Source organism: Coturnix japonica, chromosome 13 (assembly GCF_001577835.2).
Source record: "Coturnix japonica isolate 7356 chromosome 13, Coturnix japonica 2.1, whole genome shotgun sequence".
Lineage (NCBI taxonomy): Eukaryota > Metazoa > Chordata > Aves > Galliformes > Phasianidae > Coturnix > Coturnix japonica.
The window spans coordinates 15,603,640-15,619,661 of NC_029528.1; the positions used below are offsets into that span (position 1 = coordinate 15,603,640).

General features: G+C 39.9%; 1 protein-coding gene across 20 annotated transcripts in view; it reads left to right on the top strand.

Annotated features, from left to right (window-relative positions):
- Positions 1-16,022, top strand: part of LOC107320384 (ankyrin repeat and KH domain-containing protein 1) — a 97,435-nt gene that overhangs the window by 15,236 nt on the left and 66,177 nt on the right. For all 20 annotated transcript variants that reach the window (XM_015876184.2, XM_015876170.2, XM_015876164.2 and 17 more), the window contains exon 3: positions 15,198-15,354. In XM_015876184.2, the coding sequence (XP_015731670.1) occupies positions 15,198-15,354 (157 nt within the window). The remainder of the gene's footprint in view (positions 1-15,197; positions 15,355-16,022) is intronic.

Genomic DNA, 16,022 nt, shown 5'->3' on the forward strand with positions numbered 1-16,022 from the left:
TGTGTGCTCAAGGGAGGGTTACAGGAGAGAAGGGAAAGAAACAGACTTGCTAGAAGTAGTATCTTTCTTTGTGCTGCTTTGGTCAGTATATAGTTATTAATGAATTACTTTAGAAATTCACAGATGAAATAGTAGTTACTGTTTGAGTTTCACAAAAATCTGTTTTGATTCTGTAGTTCTGAGATATGGATTTTGAAAAATACAAATTTAATGTTCTCTTTACTGAACCAAATTCGATAAAAACAGTGCCACATTTGTTACTTCCATGGTAAAGTTTGACTAATGAAGTCTTTCCAAATTTTGTGTCACAGATATTTGCAGTGAAATTGGAAATTACTTGTCTTTCAAAAATGGAAGGACAAAAAGTTGTAAAAACTCCCTTTTCAAACAAGTCTTACTGCTTTGAAACAAATCCCATTTGATTGTTATGCGTATATATTCAGAATGTTTTGACCAGCCTTAGGAAATAGTTATAGTAGTATTTATTTGTGAGTGTTTAGGTGTAAAGCTATCTACAGTCTTAAAGAAGAACTTCAGGCTGAGGAAACAAAGGGAGCAAGTCACTTGCTTGCATTTGGAATGTAAAAAAAGCGTTGTATACCTTTTTGTCAGCAGAAAATTACATCACCTTAATTAAAGGCGGACCTCTAAAATTAATTAAACTGGGTGTAGCTGTTGTGGCTCAAACTTTGCTTTGCAGAGAAGATGGAATATATCTGGGATTTTCTGGACACTCAAGAATATTTGTGTAATGGATCCCATTTTTCATTTAATGAAATTCAGTTGCAGTTTCTCTTGGGTTCCTCTCAGGTGCCTCATCAGGTGGCTGATGTGTCCTAAAGCCTATTGCTAGCTTTATACATTGTCAGTGGAGATAGCTGATGGCTAGTGTTGTAAACGCATATCTCAACTACCCTCACATTTTACTCTAAGGTTACATCATTTTTTGAGATATATAGAATGTATCATTGCTTTTTATTATGTCTGTGACTGTGCTTCCTTCAGGTTTATAGGTAGCAGTTTGCTGCTTGTCCATGGGATTTGGTGATTCATTTTTAATCTGAGAGTTCCATGCTTTGATTTCCCATAATACTTGGTGTGGAATAGAGGAGTAAACTTGTTGGAGGGCTTTTTGTAGGCTCCTTCTCAAATAGAGAGAACAAAATTCATGCCAGTTGATCAGTTGATGAGTGTGTGAGGTTGAAAGACCAAAAGCACTCATGAAGAAGTTCACCAATTAAGGATTTCTTGTCTGTACCACTGTGAATTTGAACACTGAAAATATCTGAACACTAAAAATATTGAAAGAAAACACTGAGAGCCTAGTATCTTATTGATAAAAGCTGTACATTGAAAGTGACTAGAAAATAAGCTCGTGCTTCTGGGAGATGTCTTAGATGTTTTTACAGGGGTTCACGCTGATCTGGGTGATATGGCTGAAAATACCCTTCCAAGCTCTAAGTGTTTAGGGCACAACGAACAAAACAGTCTACTGCTGTGATTTTTGTATTGGTTTGCAATTTGACAGAGAAGGCAATTTCTCTTGTCACTTTAGTCACATTTTAGTCATATTTTATTTCCCAGCCATAAGTATAGCTTGCAAAAAGTAGATGACAGCACTGCTGCTAGAACAGGTAATTTAGTTAGAATTTGACTGATATTGTTTCCAGGATCTTTGGCCTTCATTGCTGCGATTCCTCTCTCCTGTGTGAGGCTTGATCTTAACTTACAACAGGGACAACAGGTGGTCATGCATACAGTGTCTCAGATTTGAGTGTTTTTCAGATAGCTGGGTTCATGACTGTGTCCTTAGGATCTTAAGTTTGACTTGCAAAACTAGTTCTGCTTATTCTTCCAGATTTCCTTAATGCTCAGATCTCACATGAACGTTGGTTGTTAATTGTGGGAAGTAAGCAGAGACTGCAGCCAGATGAATTATTCTTTTTCAAGTCACCTGCACAGGAGTTGGGTTTTTTTTTATTTTTTATTTTTTTTCCCAAACATTCCATCCTTCTTACTACAACTTGTGAGTGGTTTTTGTAGCTGTTTTGATTTGAGAACTGATTAAGCCTATGCATGGAGATGTAGAGGTCTTGCGTTTAGTTGAACTACCTAAAAGTGTTTCTATAAATTATATTTATCTATCCTAATAGCTTAGTTTATTTCTTCAGTTTCTCTTTTCAAGATGATTTAACATCTGAAAACACATATTATGAGTGGCAACAGCTTTAACAACAATTTATAGTGTGAGAGCTATGTCCGATTCCCCTTTGTTAAAACAAAATAGCAAATGCGTGCACACACACACGAATGCATGCAGGCCAACAGCAGTTAAATTCCTTACATTTGCAAGTGCCTCCTGAAACCTGATTCATTACCTTCAATTTCAACAATGACATTTTGTAATCTCCTTAAGCAAAGCATAGGCACTTCATTAATGAAAATCTATTTTTAAAGAAAAAAATGTTGAGAAACAAACTCAGTGAACAAGCTTTAAATTTTGAAGTCAGAGAGACCTTACTGTTCTAAAGTTATACATTAGTTGTTTTCATTTTCAGGAAAAGCAGCTGAATCGAATTGTTTGGGAAACTCTTCTAAACAAGCCAAGGGTTCCTGCATATCTGTAGTTTTGACTGTTAGTAGCAAGGAAGGGATTTATAGATGAAGTGAACCTATGGAAAGAGATCACTGCTTGGAGATGCTTCAGTTTTTCAGACTGTAATTAAACTGATTCTTTGTATTCTGATGCTAGAATCATGTTCTGAAACATTCAGCTCCACTGCTAATTAGGGCAGTGTTGATCTCTTAAAATAATATTTCAGCTCTAAAGAATTATGCTTCTTTTGTGGACTTTCAATAAGATTGTATATTATGTTTCTTTTAAAAATTTTTTTTAGAGATGATAGTTGGCAGCTGGAGGGATGAACACTCTCTGCTGTGAATGAATGGGTTTAACACTGGTGTAGGAGTCCTTTACCCTCTTTAATCCATCCTGGTACCTTAGAAGGAACAAAGCTCTTGTTTTTGGTAGATTCAGTGGTCCCTAGGCATGTTTTCTTAGAAGGGCAAACTAATCCCCAAAATAAGCGTTGTGGAATATTTGATAGGTAAAAGCTGGTTTGTGTCTGGTCAGTGTATATGTATGTATACATATATATATATTTTTTTTTCCTAGTGTAGAGTGCTTTCTATTCCTGTAAGTTATCAGGACTGAACTAATTGTATTCAAGGAAACAAAACGAACTGCCCCTCACCAGCTTCTTGGTGTCCACTTGGTGCATACTTTTCATGCTGGGATGGCACTGGGATTCTGGCTGCAGGTATACTGGTGCTTCTGATGTAGGACTTGTGAGTACATGGTTTGCTCAGGGTTTCTAATAGGCTTGTGTTGGAAAATGGCTTGTATGCAAATCCAGTGGAGGCCATGAAGGTGATGGAAATGTCTCTCCTATGGAAAAAGTTTGAGGAAGCTGGACTTCTTCAGCCTGGAGAAGAAAAGGTTTTGGGGAGACCTCATTGTGGCCTTCCAGTGTGTGCAGGGAGCTTATAATCAGGATGGAGAAAGACTTTTTACATGGACAGACAGCGATAGAACAGGAGAGAATGGTTTTGATCTAGAAAGTGGAGATTTAACTTAGAAGGTAGGAGTTGGCTGTGGTGCCCCATCCCTGGAGGTGTCTCAGGCCATAGATAGGCCCTGGGCAGCCTGAGCTGGGGAGGGAACAGACAACCTGTGGCGGGGTGGGGCTTGGGGACCTTTCCAACCCAACCGTTCCTTGATTTAGTGATTGACTTCTTCAGAAATCCTACTATTAGTTACAGAGCAGCTTGCAAGGAAGAATAATTTGGAGAGGGACCATCTTCAGACAAAGGTTTGCTTAATGTAAGAGATGTAAGTAGCCCATCCTTATGCTCAAACAGGAGCTGAGTTGTATTTCAATGGAAAAAAAGGATGTCTGGATATGACTAAAGGTGACTAGAGACTCTCATGTAAATGACATCTTAGTGTGCTTCAGACTTCGGGAGATAAAATGTAGTGTAATTCTATTTAAATAAATCGTCAAAGAGAAATCTGTTTTTTTCTTTTATTTTTTTTTTTTCCCCCCACAAGTATTCCTTAATACGACAGGTGTGCCTTTACAGGAGGCAGTGGGCGCACACTGCAACGCAGCCTCTGACTGTCAGGCAGCACTGTTGTTCCAGCAGTGGCAGAGTGCTGGCACAGAGACCAGAGATACCATGGGGTCTCCTCCTGGGAGATTTCTGAAGCTGAATGGATGCAGTGCTGGACACCTGGCTCTGGATGGCTCTGCTGGGGCATGGCTGGGCCACATAGACCCAGAGGTCCCCAGCAGCCTCACACATGCTGTAGTTCTGTACAACCTTAGTAGTTGATTTGGAAAATGGGAGCCTGAAGCTTCCATTTGAAAAGCCAGTAGGATGAAAGGGAGGGAGGCTGAGGGAAGCAGGTTGTATGTTCTAGAACTGGGGACAGCAAAAAGTGGAAGTAATCGCCAAATTAGTGGAAATTCAGAATGCAGGTCAAAATGTGAATGGGCCTGGACAAAATCTGCCTGCTTTAGGATAAACCAAAAGGGTAGAGTGAGATTCAGCAATTGTATAATTGAATGCTTTCCAGTGTCTATATGTATCTGTATACCCACTAGCTATACTGTCAACCCAAACTGCTTTTTTGTGATGTGAACAAAATCATTCATCATTCACTAACATCACTTTTTCCAATAAAATGGGCATAAAGAAGAAAAAAACTTTTCCTCCAGCATTAGAGGACTTGAATGTAACTAAACGCATTTGTGTTCCATCACTATGGGAGAGTGTGCTGTGGTCCAAAAGAGAGATTTAAAAGATTCATGGCCTGCTTTCATCCTGCATCTGTGTCACTTTGGGAAGTGTTGGAGACTGAGGGGGGTACATTCTCTGATCATATTTATTGTGAAATATTTATAATTGAACCTGGTGTTTCTTTTCTGGAGTTGATGAGTAACTTACCTGTGGTTTTAAATGGAGGTGTGCATCTTGTACGTTAGAAGCTTAATGTCTATTGAGTTATCCATGTTCCACCCCAAGCTGTAGAAGCTGCAGATTGGGAGACATGGAAGATTCATTCATGTTTATCAATTTAATGACTGCAAATACATGCTTGTAGAATGTAGTGAATATCTTTCTGGATTTATTTCAGTTTTATTGATTTAAAAAAAAAAAAAAGGCAGGGGGGTGTTACTATTAGGGGAATCTAAGAGAGGAGTGCTGGAACTGGAGCAAAGATTAAGCCTTTTTTATTGAACTGTGTCATTGACAAATATGAATGTTCGGACTTCTCAGCACAGCAAAAATCTCACCTTAGTTTGAGCCACTGTTTTTACTGAATGGTTGTTTTTAAACCAAGGAAACCTTTTTACTTCAATTTGCTCAGTTGGAAACACTTGTGTTATACGAACATAGTATATGTATCAAATAAGCAAAACAACTTTCATCAGTTAGTTTCATTCTAGGAACTTCTGTAGAAGTCAGAGCTATGCTACTATTCAAATCAACAGTGTTTTGTAACTGGAATACTTTTGCCTTTTGAGATACTGGCACATTACAGTGACTTGCTCATTTTCTTTCTTCACCATTTAAAGATTCAGAATGGGAAGGAATTTATGGTATGTGAAACCTACAGATGTGTTGTGCTTTTGAATAAGTTGGATAAACTGAGTTTTGTGCATGTAATTATTAATGTTATATTTTGCTAAGGTTTTGCATGATGGAAATACTTTTTTTCTAATCTTAGTCATTAGGATTAGAAAAAGGTGAGTCTAATCCTGCTTTTGAAGAATTAACTTCCATACTTGTAAAGTGTTCTGAAGTGTATGGACTTCTCACTTACACGGTTCTTTTTAAGCTGGATTTTGTTGCGAAGAATAGTTTCGTTTTAACACTTAAACTGATGCTTCTAGGTATCAAACAGTTCTCAGATCAAATATGGTAATTTAGCAATGTTTTGGGGATTCTTTTCTTTGACAGAAATGATTCCAAGATTTTAACTTCTCCTCAACAGGGTGTGGTGGTAGGGTAAGACCAGACAGTTGGGGCAGGAGAAAAGAGCCAGTGCTCTATTGACAGTCTTCCTTGGCATGTGAACTGGATTTCAGTCTGTACTGAATTAATATCTCATGTGTGCCTTTCCTTCACTAATCAGGTGGAAATGCCCTGTTCAGGCTTTGCTGTGGGGAAAAGCTTACACTGGGCCTTGTATGGCTGAAAGCTTAGGCCTAAGTGTTAGATTTTGCAGCTAGTGTTGGAGAGCTGGGGTCTGCTGAGGCAAGTGGTTAATGTTTTCTGGTTGCTGTCCATAAGTTGATGCAATACAGTGAAACACAAATTTTGGTCATCTTCAGTTTTACAACTAGTAAATAAGGACAGTGGATAGCAATACTGCATAGTTGTATGGTCTCGTGAACCTTCAAACTCATCTTAATGAGGCTTTTTTCCTAATGCATTCAGAGTAGTTGAAGGATGTGTTCTGTCTTGAATGCGGGTCCTGGTAAAGCAGGTTGCTTGGGTTCTTTCCAAAGGCAGTACTATCCAGACTGTGACTATCTTATACTTTGTAATCTACTCTGGCATTCCTGGTGATCATATTTGCAGAATGTTTTGTTGTACAGAGTGTATTTAATGACAATACACTGAAAGGCCGTATGTCATTGATAGAAGGGAGATTTTATGAACGGTTAATCAAATGTTTGTTTTGGTCTGGTTACAGCTGGTGTTCTCCAGTACCGGTGCCTGTCCTGTTCTATATTTTTATTGATGGGCATGGAGTGTGCCCTCATTAAGTTTGCAGATGATCCCAAGTTGGCAGGAGGTGTTGGTCTGCCTGGGGGGAGGTAGGAAGGCTCTACAGAGGGATCCAGACAGGCTGATGGCTGGGCTGAGGCCAGTGGGATGAAGTTCAACAAAACCAAATGCTGACTTGAAGTAGAGAATTTGAGACTTGGCTTCTAGAGGTTATGATGGATGTTGCTTCTGGGTCATTAATGAAGTTGCTGCTTTTACAGCAATACAGGTGGGTATGGTAAGTGTTGCAATCAAAATAAATTCCCCGAGAATGATTTGGGGCTTTAAAGTGCTTGTAATGTACTCTGAAGTAATTTGTTTTTCTTTCCTCAGTGTGTGGTGTCTCAAAGTACAAATTTGTTAAAACTGTTGCCCAGATTTCTGAATTTGGAGCCTATCTGCCCTGATTCTAGCTGGGATGCTCAGGAGCTGATAGCAGCTCCCGTGTGCTCTTTTAGAGCTGTGCTCTGTCAGGACCTGGCTGAGCTCATGGTTGCAGGGGTGTGGGCAGGTGACTGCTTGGCTCTGGGACAGATGTGCTGAGTCTGCCTTTTGGCCTCTGTCCATTTAAAGCTGAACAAAGCCACGCAGACAATGCAGCTTGCAGTTGGTGTATTCTCTTAGCTAATCACAGTGTTATTGTCAAGTATGGTACAGCCAGAAATGTGTTTGTGTACATGAATGTCCTTCCATACTCGCTGGTGCATGGTCCCAAAAAAGGTGTTGCTGGACCTTGCAAGGAGGCAGCTGAGCCGGGAAGAGAAGGCTCGGTATGGAAGAGGCTGCAGGCAGCCGGGAGTTGGTGGCAGCTGTTGTTGCCATGGCAGATCTTCTTGGTGTGCTGCAGGTTTTAATGTTCAGGGTGGGGAAAAACAAACAATAAACAAACAGACCCAAACAAATAAACAGCAAGCGGCCATTAAAAAAAAATTCAAATAGGAAGTGAAAACCTCCTATTTAATACACAGTATCTCCTGTTTACTCCAGAGCAAATTCATGTCCGTAGTAAAGTAGGAGTTTGTAAATGCTTCTGCGCTAACTAAAGCCAGTTTGTGTTCTGAAGGAAAGCTGGCGAGGTACTATGAGTTTTCTATAGCAGTGTCTCGGGGTTATCCCTAGGTGTCAGTCCGTGACAGGGGGGCACAGGCCCCGGGAAAAGAAAAAAGGAGAGACAAAGGAGGGAAGGAAAAAACATAAAATAAAAAAGGCGTTTGCCGGGCGACCCGGCCGGCCCCGGGAGAGGGGGAAGGGCAGAGAGCGAGCAGATCGTTTTAACAAAGAGAAAACACAATGGCAACGATCTGAGGAGGAACGGGAATTGACTAAATGTAACTAAATGAAACAAAATGAAGAGACGAGAGCACACAAAGTACGTGTCGAACCACGACAGTGCGAGGGCAGCACGCGCTTTGCTCCGGGTCCGGTCCGGAGTCCCAACCCGCCTCCTCTGCTCGCCAAATCCTCTGGGGATGCCGCCCCTCCGGTAACACGGAACCGGGACATAAGCCCTTTAAACGCCACTGTTCTGTATGATATTCTGATACGAAATACCGACAACAGAAAGTGCAAAACCACAACGAGAATTCAGAAACTTTTTTCTCTAAATATTCCAGTAGGGATGCTTAGTAAAACATTAGACCTTTACAGTGTGACATTGCGGGGTTAGGGGGGGGTAATCTGCTTTGTGGCTTTCAGCAGTTGTAGTCAAGTCGGGTTCCCACTGCCCCAGAGTTAGACCAGCTTTTTTTTTCTCATTCCTTTGTATTGCGCTTCTTACTGTCAGTTTTTGGAGGTTATGTTTTTCGCTGGTCTACTTTTGCTCTTAAGTTATAATATGTAAACACATCTTTCTCTTTCTCGAAGCCCAGATTCAAATCTCTATGTACCTTTGATTTGGCTTGGAATCTAAAGCTTAAATACAGATTTTTAAAGAACATCTTTTGTAGAAATCTTCAAGTGCTGCACATAGAAAAGGTCGAGTTTAACTTCCAAAGTTGGGCTTTTCAGAGACACTTTGGTTTTTTTTGTTTGTTTGTTTCTTTTTTTATTTTTTTTTCCCTTCAAACGGTTGGACTGGATGATCTTTTAGGTCTTTTCCAGCCTTGGTGATTCTATGATGCTATGAAAAAGTCTTGGGACTGAAGAAAATGCTTGTTTCTTGCCTTCTGTCTTGTTGCCTGTTCGGTGTGTTTGTTGAGCAGATGCTTTGGCCAGCAGGGATGCTGTGGGATCAATGTTAAAAGCTAGCAGTTACATGTCAATTGAAGTCTAGTTATTGGTAGTCAATAGAGAGTAAGAATTTCTGTCTTTCTGTCTGAGAATTCCTGTGTAATAGCTTTCACCATTTACCAAATAGTTTTTGCCTTGATTGGTATTTCATAGGTGTGAGATTGGTTCAATATCTAATGAGTACCTAAGATTTAAATATTTTTAAAAAGAAAAACCAAATTGAATACTCCAGACCAATCTAGAACAAGCATGCTCTTATTATTGCTTATTTGTTGGTGGAAATAAAATTGCTTTTTGATACTTAAGTAATAAAATAATAAAAAGTCTTCGGGCTTTGTGTTGGTTTGCTTTCCTTAAGCCACTTAGTCATTGAACTACTGTTTACTTGGGAAGGTTTTCTTAGTGTGTTATTGCTTTTCTACTAATAGTAGCTACTTCTCTGAAAAACAGGTGATCTGAGGGGTGAATACCTACCTGACAAGGCACTTACCTACAGTTAGATGGGTGAAAGCCATGTGTTCTGTGCGACATTTCTGCTTTCTGTGCTTGCTGCTGTAGCATCCACCTCTGCACTGCCAAAGCAGCATCTGCAGTTCATGTGCAGCTGCATGTTGTGTTATTTGCTTCAGCAGCACTGAAGGAATTGTGATGCTTTGCAGGAGCACATGTAGCAGAGCTCCAACTGTGGGGGAAAAAACACCTTTTGGAGGAGAGAATGCTTCTTCTGTATGAGCATCTATCTGTAAAATATTCAGGTGTGAAATTTGCATCTGGGAAGTACAGAAAATGGTTTATAAAGTAGATCTCTGACTAATGTAGGAATAGCACATGTTGCTTCTGTATTAACTACATGTATAGGAAGCAAGTACATTTGGTTGCTTGATCAGTATGATTTTATGCACATTCAGATCTGTTGTGAGCATGTCTGGATGTCTGGGTTCTGATAATGAATCGAAAGCATCAAAGATTGTGTCTGGTACCTTGTCACCTTGGATCTGAATTAATGCTTCTTTGATAGAGGTAAAACAAGGAAAACCTTGAAGGATGAAAAAGTTGTTTCTTTTTACTTCATTTTATTAGGAAATCTAACTGTTTGGACGTTCTGAATGACCATCACAGGATGATGGTAGCTGAGGTGACCCAGTGGCTATTTGCTGTCACCATCAGGCAGGAATCCTTCAGTTTCCAGCTACATAGTTTTCTCTCTTCCGTTGTTTGCTAGGGCACTTAGTAGCCACGTTCACCTTGGAGTTCACATTCATTTAACTTGTTATTCTGGCAGACAACTTGAGGCAGAAAAGCATTGAATCCTTATTTGCAGGAGGGTTGTCTTAAATGAGAAACTTCTAAGAAACACAACTATTTCTCAGGGGTGTTTTTCAGGAAAGGGCTGGGAGGAGTGTAAAGCTTCTATGACTTTGTTAGCTGTGGTCTAAATATTTCACTGCTAGGTAATAAAAATGTTTACTCTCTGTCTGTGGTTACAATTGAGATGTTCTCTTTTTTCCTGCCAGATGGGGGTTTTCTTCCACCTACTCCTGCTCTTCCTTCTTCCCCAGTCAAGTCAAATCTGTCTACTTTTACAAACCTCTTGTGATTTTAGAGAGCGTGTCTCAGACATGCTGGGACTTTATTAGTAGCGCTGTCATTGTCTGATTTTTTCCAAGTTAGGCACAACTTCAAGTTTCCTTTGCATTGTACCGAGGAACTCTTTTGCACCCGTAGAAGCAACTTATGTCACTGGAACTCTTGAGTCAGTCTGGCTATTTGAGAGTTCTTTAGTTTTTTGGTTTGGTTTTTTTTTTTTTTTTTTTTTTTACCATTTGGAAGGTAGCAAAGGCTTAGAGCTAAGCAGAGTCTTTCTACTGTCAGTTGGAGTGCCTCTGGTGCGTAAGCTTGTTATCCTTTTGTCCTGTGTTTGCTGGTACTATTTGTGGGGAAGACTGTTCTATGAAAGTATTGTGCTTGAGAAAATTTGAAGATGTTCTGTAGTTGTATGGGATTGTGGAGCACGTGATGGAGTCTGACAGTTGTGCAGGGTACACTGCAGAAGACCAGCTCTTCCAGAGAGACCTGCTGGAGGACTGCTTGCTGTTACTCTGCTTGCTATTACTCTGTGCTGGCTGGCCACAGGCTGCCTTGGGTCTGATGGAGCAGCTGGGCAGGCACAGCTGGTCAAATGCATCCTGAAAATGCCACATTCAGCTAACGTCCTTGGATCTGCTCAGAATATGTGTGGAATACACGCTCCTTCCCTGAAGAAGCTTGAAACATTTACCTGGATAGAGGCACTGCTATGAAGCAATGTTTCTATTAAAGTTAGGATACTACAAAAAGCTGTTAATCCTCTGCTACAGCAGTGTGAAGAACTGAAACATTAGGAAGCTTTGTGGCCAGCTTTGGTTGCACATGTGGGGGTGATCAGTTAAAAACTTAAATTGATTTTTTTTTTTCCCCCCCATCTATTTTGTTTGCAGGTACCCTATAAGACAGTAAAAATTCAGTCTGTATTAGTTGATTTCTAAATTGAGATTTGACTGTGCTAGTGGTGTTCTGCTCACCCACAATGTCATGTCAAAAAGATGCGTTTACCTTGTCACATGATTGGTTTCAAGCAAAAGTGCTGAACTTTTTTCATCATCTCAGGAGAATGTTGGGAAAGCTTATGCTTACGCATAAGTCTTATATCAAGTTCTGTATGAAAGAATGCTTTTTGCTGTGAGGAAATGAGAATGGTTTCTTGCTGCTGAAGTCTCTTCAAATAGGAATTTCTCCCAAATCTAGAGCTTGCAAGAGGGGATCAAATGGTGAATGGAAGATTCTATACCTTAAATACGTTTGTCTTTGCTAGATGCTAGAATCTTACTGATGCATTATTTTGAGCTATCATGGCTTTGTGGTATGGGTTAAGTATTTATTCACTTGAGTTGATCTTAGAGTTTGGGGACAGGAATGACACTTGCCTTGAAGAAGAAAGTTATCTTTCAGTGAGCACTGAAAATACAAGGCATGAAAAGAAGGCAGTTAACAAACTGGAAAAAGAATAAGGTGTTGCACAACATCTCTGATGGTCGGCATTCTTGAATACGTGCTGTTATTACAGAAAGCTGTGAATGTCAAACACTGTAGGTTTAGCCATTTTTCTTAGGATCCTTATCAATTCTTGTGACTCAGTGTAGGGCTAGGGAGACTATTAACATGGGAAGTTGAGTTAATCTTGCACGTAAATGGTCACAAATGTGGAGTAGTCCTCTGGAGAATACTTTTAGTTCTCAAGGGTGGGAGGCCCTAGAAGATCTGATTATTGCATGAGATGTTTTAAACACCTGGGTGAATGACACAAGAACAAATAGCTATTAAGTGAACTCAAAAACAAGTAAATTGGAGATCAGATGACTGAGCATTACAGCATAGTCATCGTAAATCACAGTATAGTAAAACCTAAGCAATTATTTAGATGGTACTATAAACATGTAAAAGGGAAGTAAATGAATGGGTGTCTGAGTAGCAGTATCCAGCTGTCCCCTTTTGTTGTGTCCAGCCTAATACACCTACTCTGATGTTTTGGGTAGCTGTTGATTAGCTTTAGCATGTGTAAAAAAAGTAGTCAGGATCTTGTGCTGTGATGATGGCTGATTTGAGGGCAGACAACCATGTTAACATTTTGGTTTGCAAACAAACCAAAAAAAAAAAGGTATCAGCACCAAAGAATGTCACCTGGGTTGTTGAGCCCCAGCTGGTGATGTAAATAAATGGCTTCTTCAGCTTACACTGTGGAAGTCCTTGGTGTGATTATATCACTGTTTGTTTGTTTGTTTGTTTCCTGCAAAGTGGGACAGTGTGAAGTGAGCTGTCAGTGTGTGTTAAGCAGCTGGAAGGAGCCCACCAACCTGTGAGTTGGTGGCTCTTCTGGAATCTCGCTGGTTGTCTCAGATGGAAGCAAATACCTTGGAGCAGGAGCTCTGCAGTTTTCTGAGTTCCATTTGTCTTCATAGGACACAAAGACTTAGATCTGTGCTGTGATGTATTTTTCTTAGTTTCAGAAATCCTGTGCATGAATGCTTCAAAGAGACAATAACCAAGTGAAGGTTATGCTTGTCTGTATCTCATCCTGATTAGATCCAGCAGCTGCTCCTCTTAGGCAGCAAGTAGATCTAAGGCAAGTGTAGTTAGCCTACAAGATCAAGGCAGTCAATCCCTTGCACTAGGGTCACCTGGTTGTATATTTCTTCAGCAACTCTCTCATCCTTTTTCCCTTTGATGCAGAGAGGTTAATTCTGTCTTGATAGCTGTACTACTGGAATGATTTGTCTGTCCAGTTCAGTTTCAGATATCCAGGTAACTTTTTCTTTTTTTCTTACCAGAGTTCTTATTTCTCAGGTTCTTTGCTGCCAGCAGAGGTGTTCAGTTCCCTTCATGAAAGCCTTCAAAATAGAACCGTTGTGCTGATCCTTGAATGCAGACACTCCTTGAGGCCTTTGCTTGGGGATCATTTTCTCTCCTTCCACTTTCATTTTGCTCAATGAGGCAGTCAGATTTGGTTATAATAGTCCTAGGTGTGCTGTTGCTGCTGGGCTGTAAGTTAGTAATTCCCTTCCTTTCCTTGGGCAGTATGCTCTAGGGAGATGCGCTGGCAGTGCCATGTTGGTGTGCTTGTTGCACCTGGTCTTGGTGTCTTTCATGCTGGCAGGGGAGGGGTTCTTTTCCAGCAACCTGGAGTAGCAGTGCTCTAAGCCAACACTTAGCAGCTCTTTAACAATGATGTGGGTTATGTGACAAAGTGTCTCCTGTGCTGTTACAAGCTGTTTTCAGGATGCCAGACTTTGGCAAGTATTGGTTCCTTGGAAAATAATTGAATACTTTCAGAGTGGGGAAGCACTTCTTCTGGAGACAGTGTTTGAAACTTTCGAAGTGTGATGTCGGTATTTACACTGTATCAATCTGGCTTGTGGGAGCCATAGTGTAAATCAGTCTTGTGCATCCCAAATTCCCAAATTGCTGGTCTTCTGAGATGTAAGATGCGTTCTCTTCTCCTTCCCCCTCCCAACCCCCCAAAGAGTTTTATTTCTAATTTGACTCTATTTAATCGCTAAGGAATTGAAAAGTTTCTGATTCATCACTGGTGAAGGGAACAGTTCTATAAACCAGAAACTGTTTTCTTTCTCTTTCACATGAAAATGTTTTTTGTTCAATATCCCTGCTTTTCCATTTACACTATTTTCACATTAGTGTAGGCAAATCTGGGCTCTACATGTGCTGCAGTGGCAATTGTAGTGGTGTTTAAATGATAAAGTGAGCTGAACTTCAGTTCTTCACTGTGTTTCAGTCTGTGAGGGGCTGTGTGTAATAAAACCTGTGTGGAGTAAACTGTGCAGCTCTACCGTAACTTTATATCAGCCGTGTAAATGAGTGAGATAAATAGCTGCTTATGGTAATTGATATTCTGTATTGCCCTTCAGATTTAGTCTTGTAGCCAAGAAAATGTCTAAAACAAATGACTTGTTACCAAAGTTCACTGAGTCTGTGGTTCTACTCTGTAGTGTAATGGTATAATAGACGTTCTTTAAAAATTGAAGATTTTGTTTCATATTTGTATCTGGAGGTGTGCAGTTTAGAATACTAAATTAGTGGAAATTCAAGCTATTTTTTGTTTTTTTATATATATTTTTTAATCTTGCTTTTAGAAATAATGTGTTGGAAGCAAGTCCACTTTGTTTTGAGTGGAGTTGCATGTGCGAAGTAGAAAACTCTTCACATGTAGATAATCTAAAGCCATAACTGTGGAATAGTGCCTGCTTTCCAAACCTGTGTGTGGGTTTGACCCCTGGGCTTGTCTTTAGTCCCCTTAAAGATTTTTAATTCATGCTTTATTCTTCAAAGGTATGAGTTGAGAGTTTTGGATGGGTGTTTAAATTGCCAGCTGGAAACAGTTTAATTGCTATTTAATACAGTTAAAAACGTTCAGGTAGTAGACAAGTGTTAACTGCTAGTGTTACATAGCTGATTTTCTGGCATGTTTGCAAATGATTTTTGACTAATAGTGCATGTGGCTGAAATCTAAAATAGTGTCTTTGCATTTTTTTTGTGTGACTTTCATACTAACCTCACTGAACGAACGTGCACTGAAGGAATTGGTAAATTGTCCACTGCCGATGGTAAAGCATTCGCAGATCCTGAGGTGCTTCGCAGACTGACTTCTTCGGTCAGTTGCGCGTTGGATGAAGCTGCTGCTGCACTGACACGGATGAGGGCAGAGAACAGTCACAATGCAGGGCAAGTGGACAAGTATGTATTGATTTCTCTTTGGTTTCTGAGTGCTGGAATGTAAGTTGATATTTCTCATTTCAAATTCAGTTTTTACAGTTAGTCCTCAGTAATGTATGTGCTGTACTAGCAGATAAACTGGAGGTTTAATTACTGCTGTATCAGGTAATTGGCTTCAGAAGTGTTACTTGGTTGGTCAGAGGACATTCTTCTCTTCCTGTGTGCTAGGTGGTCAATTTCTGTTTTTTGAAAACACATAGAAGAATTGATGGTAGATCTGTTTACTGCTTTATGTTTTGATGGAAACTAAGGAATCTAGTTCATATTATCTTCCAGCTTTTAGTACAAACACTTAAAGGGTAGCAGTTTGCCCAGGAATCTTGCTCAAGGAACCTGGGAGAGAAAGAAGCTATATACCTGGTAATTCTTCATAGGCAATAATTAATGAGGACAACATTCAGTTCCCATGGCTGTAGAATTGAGAATTTGTCCTACGTATCTGTTTACCTTTGTGTTCTGCACACACTGAACATTACCTAGTTTTGAGCACTCTTCTCTGTATGTAGCTTGTAAATGTGAACAAGAGCTAATGTAAATGTGAGGTCTTTATTTCCATTTCAACAGTGAAAATAGTGTATATGTGTATTTTTCTCTGTTTAAAAAAAAAAAAAAAAAAAAAAGCAACTGCA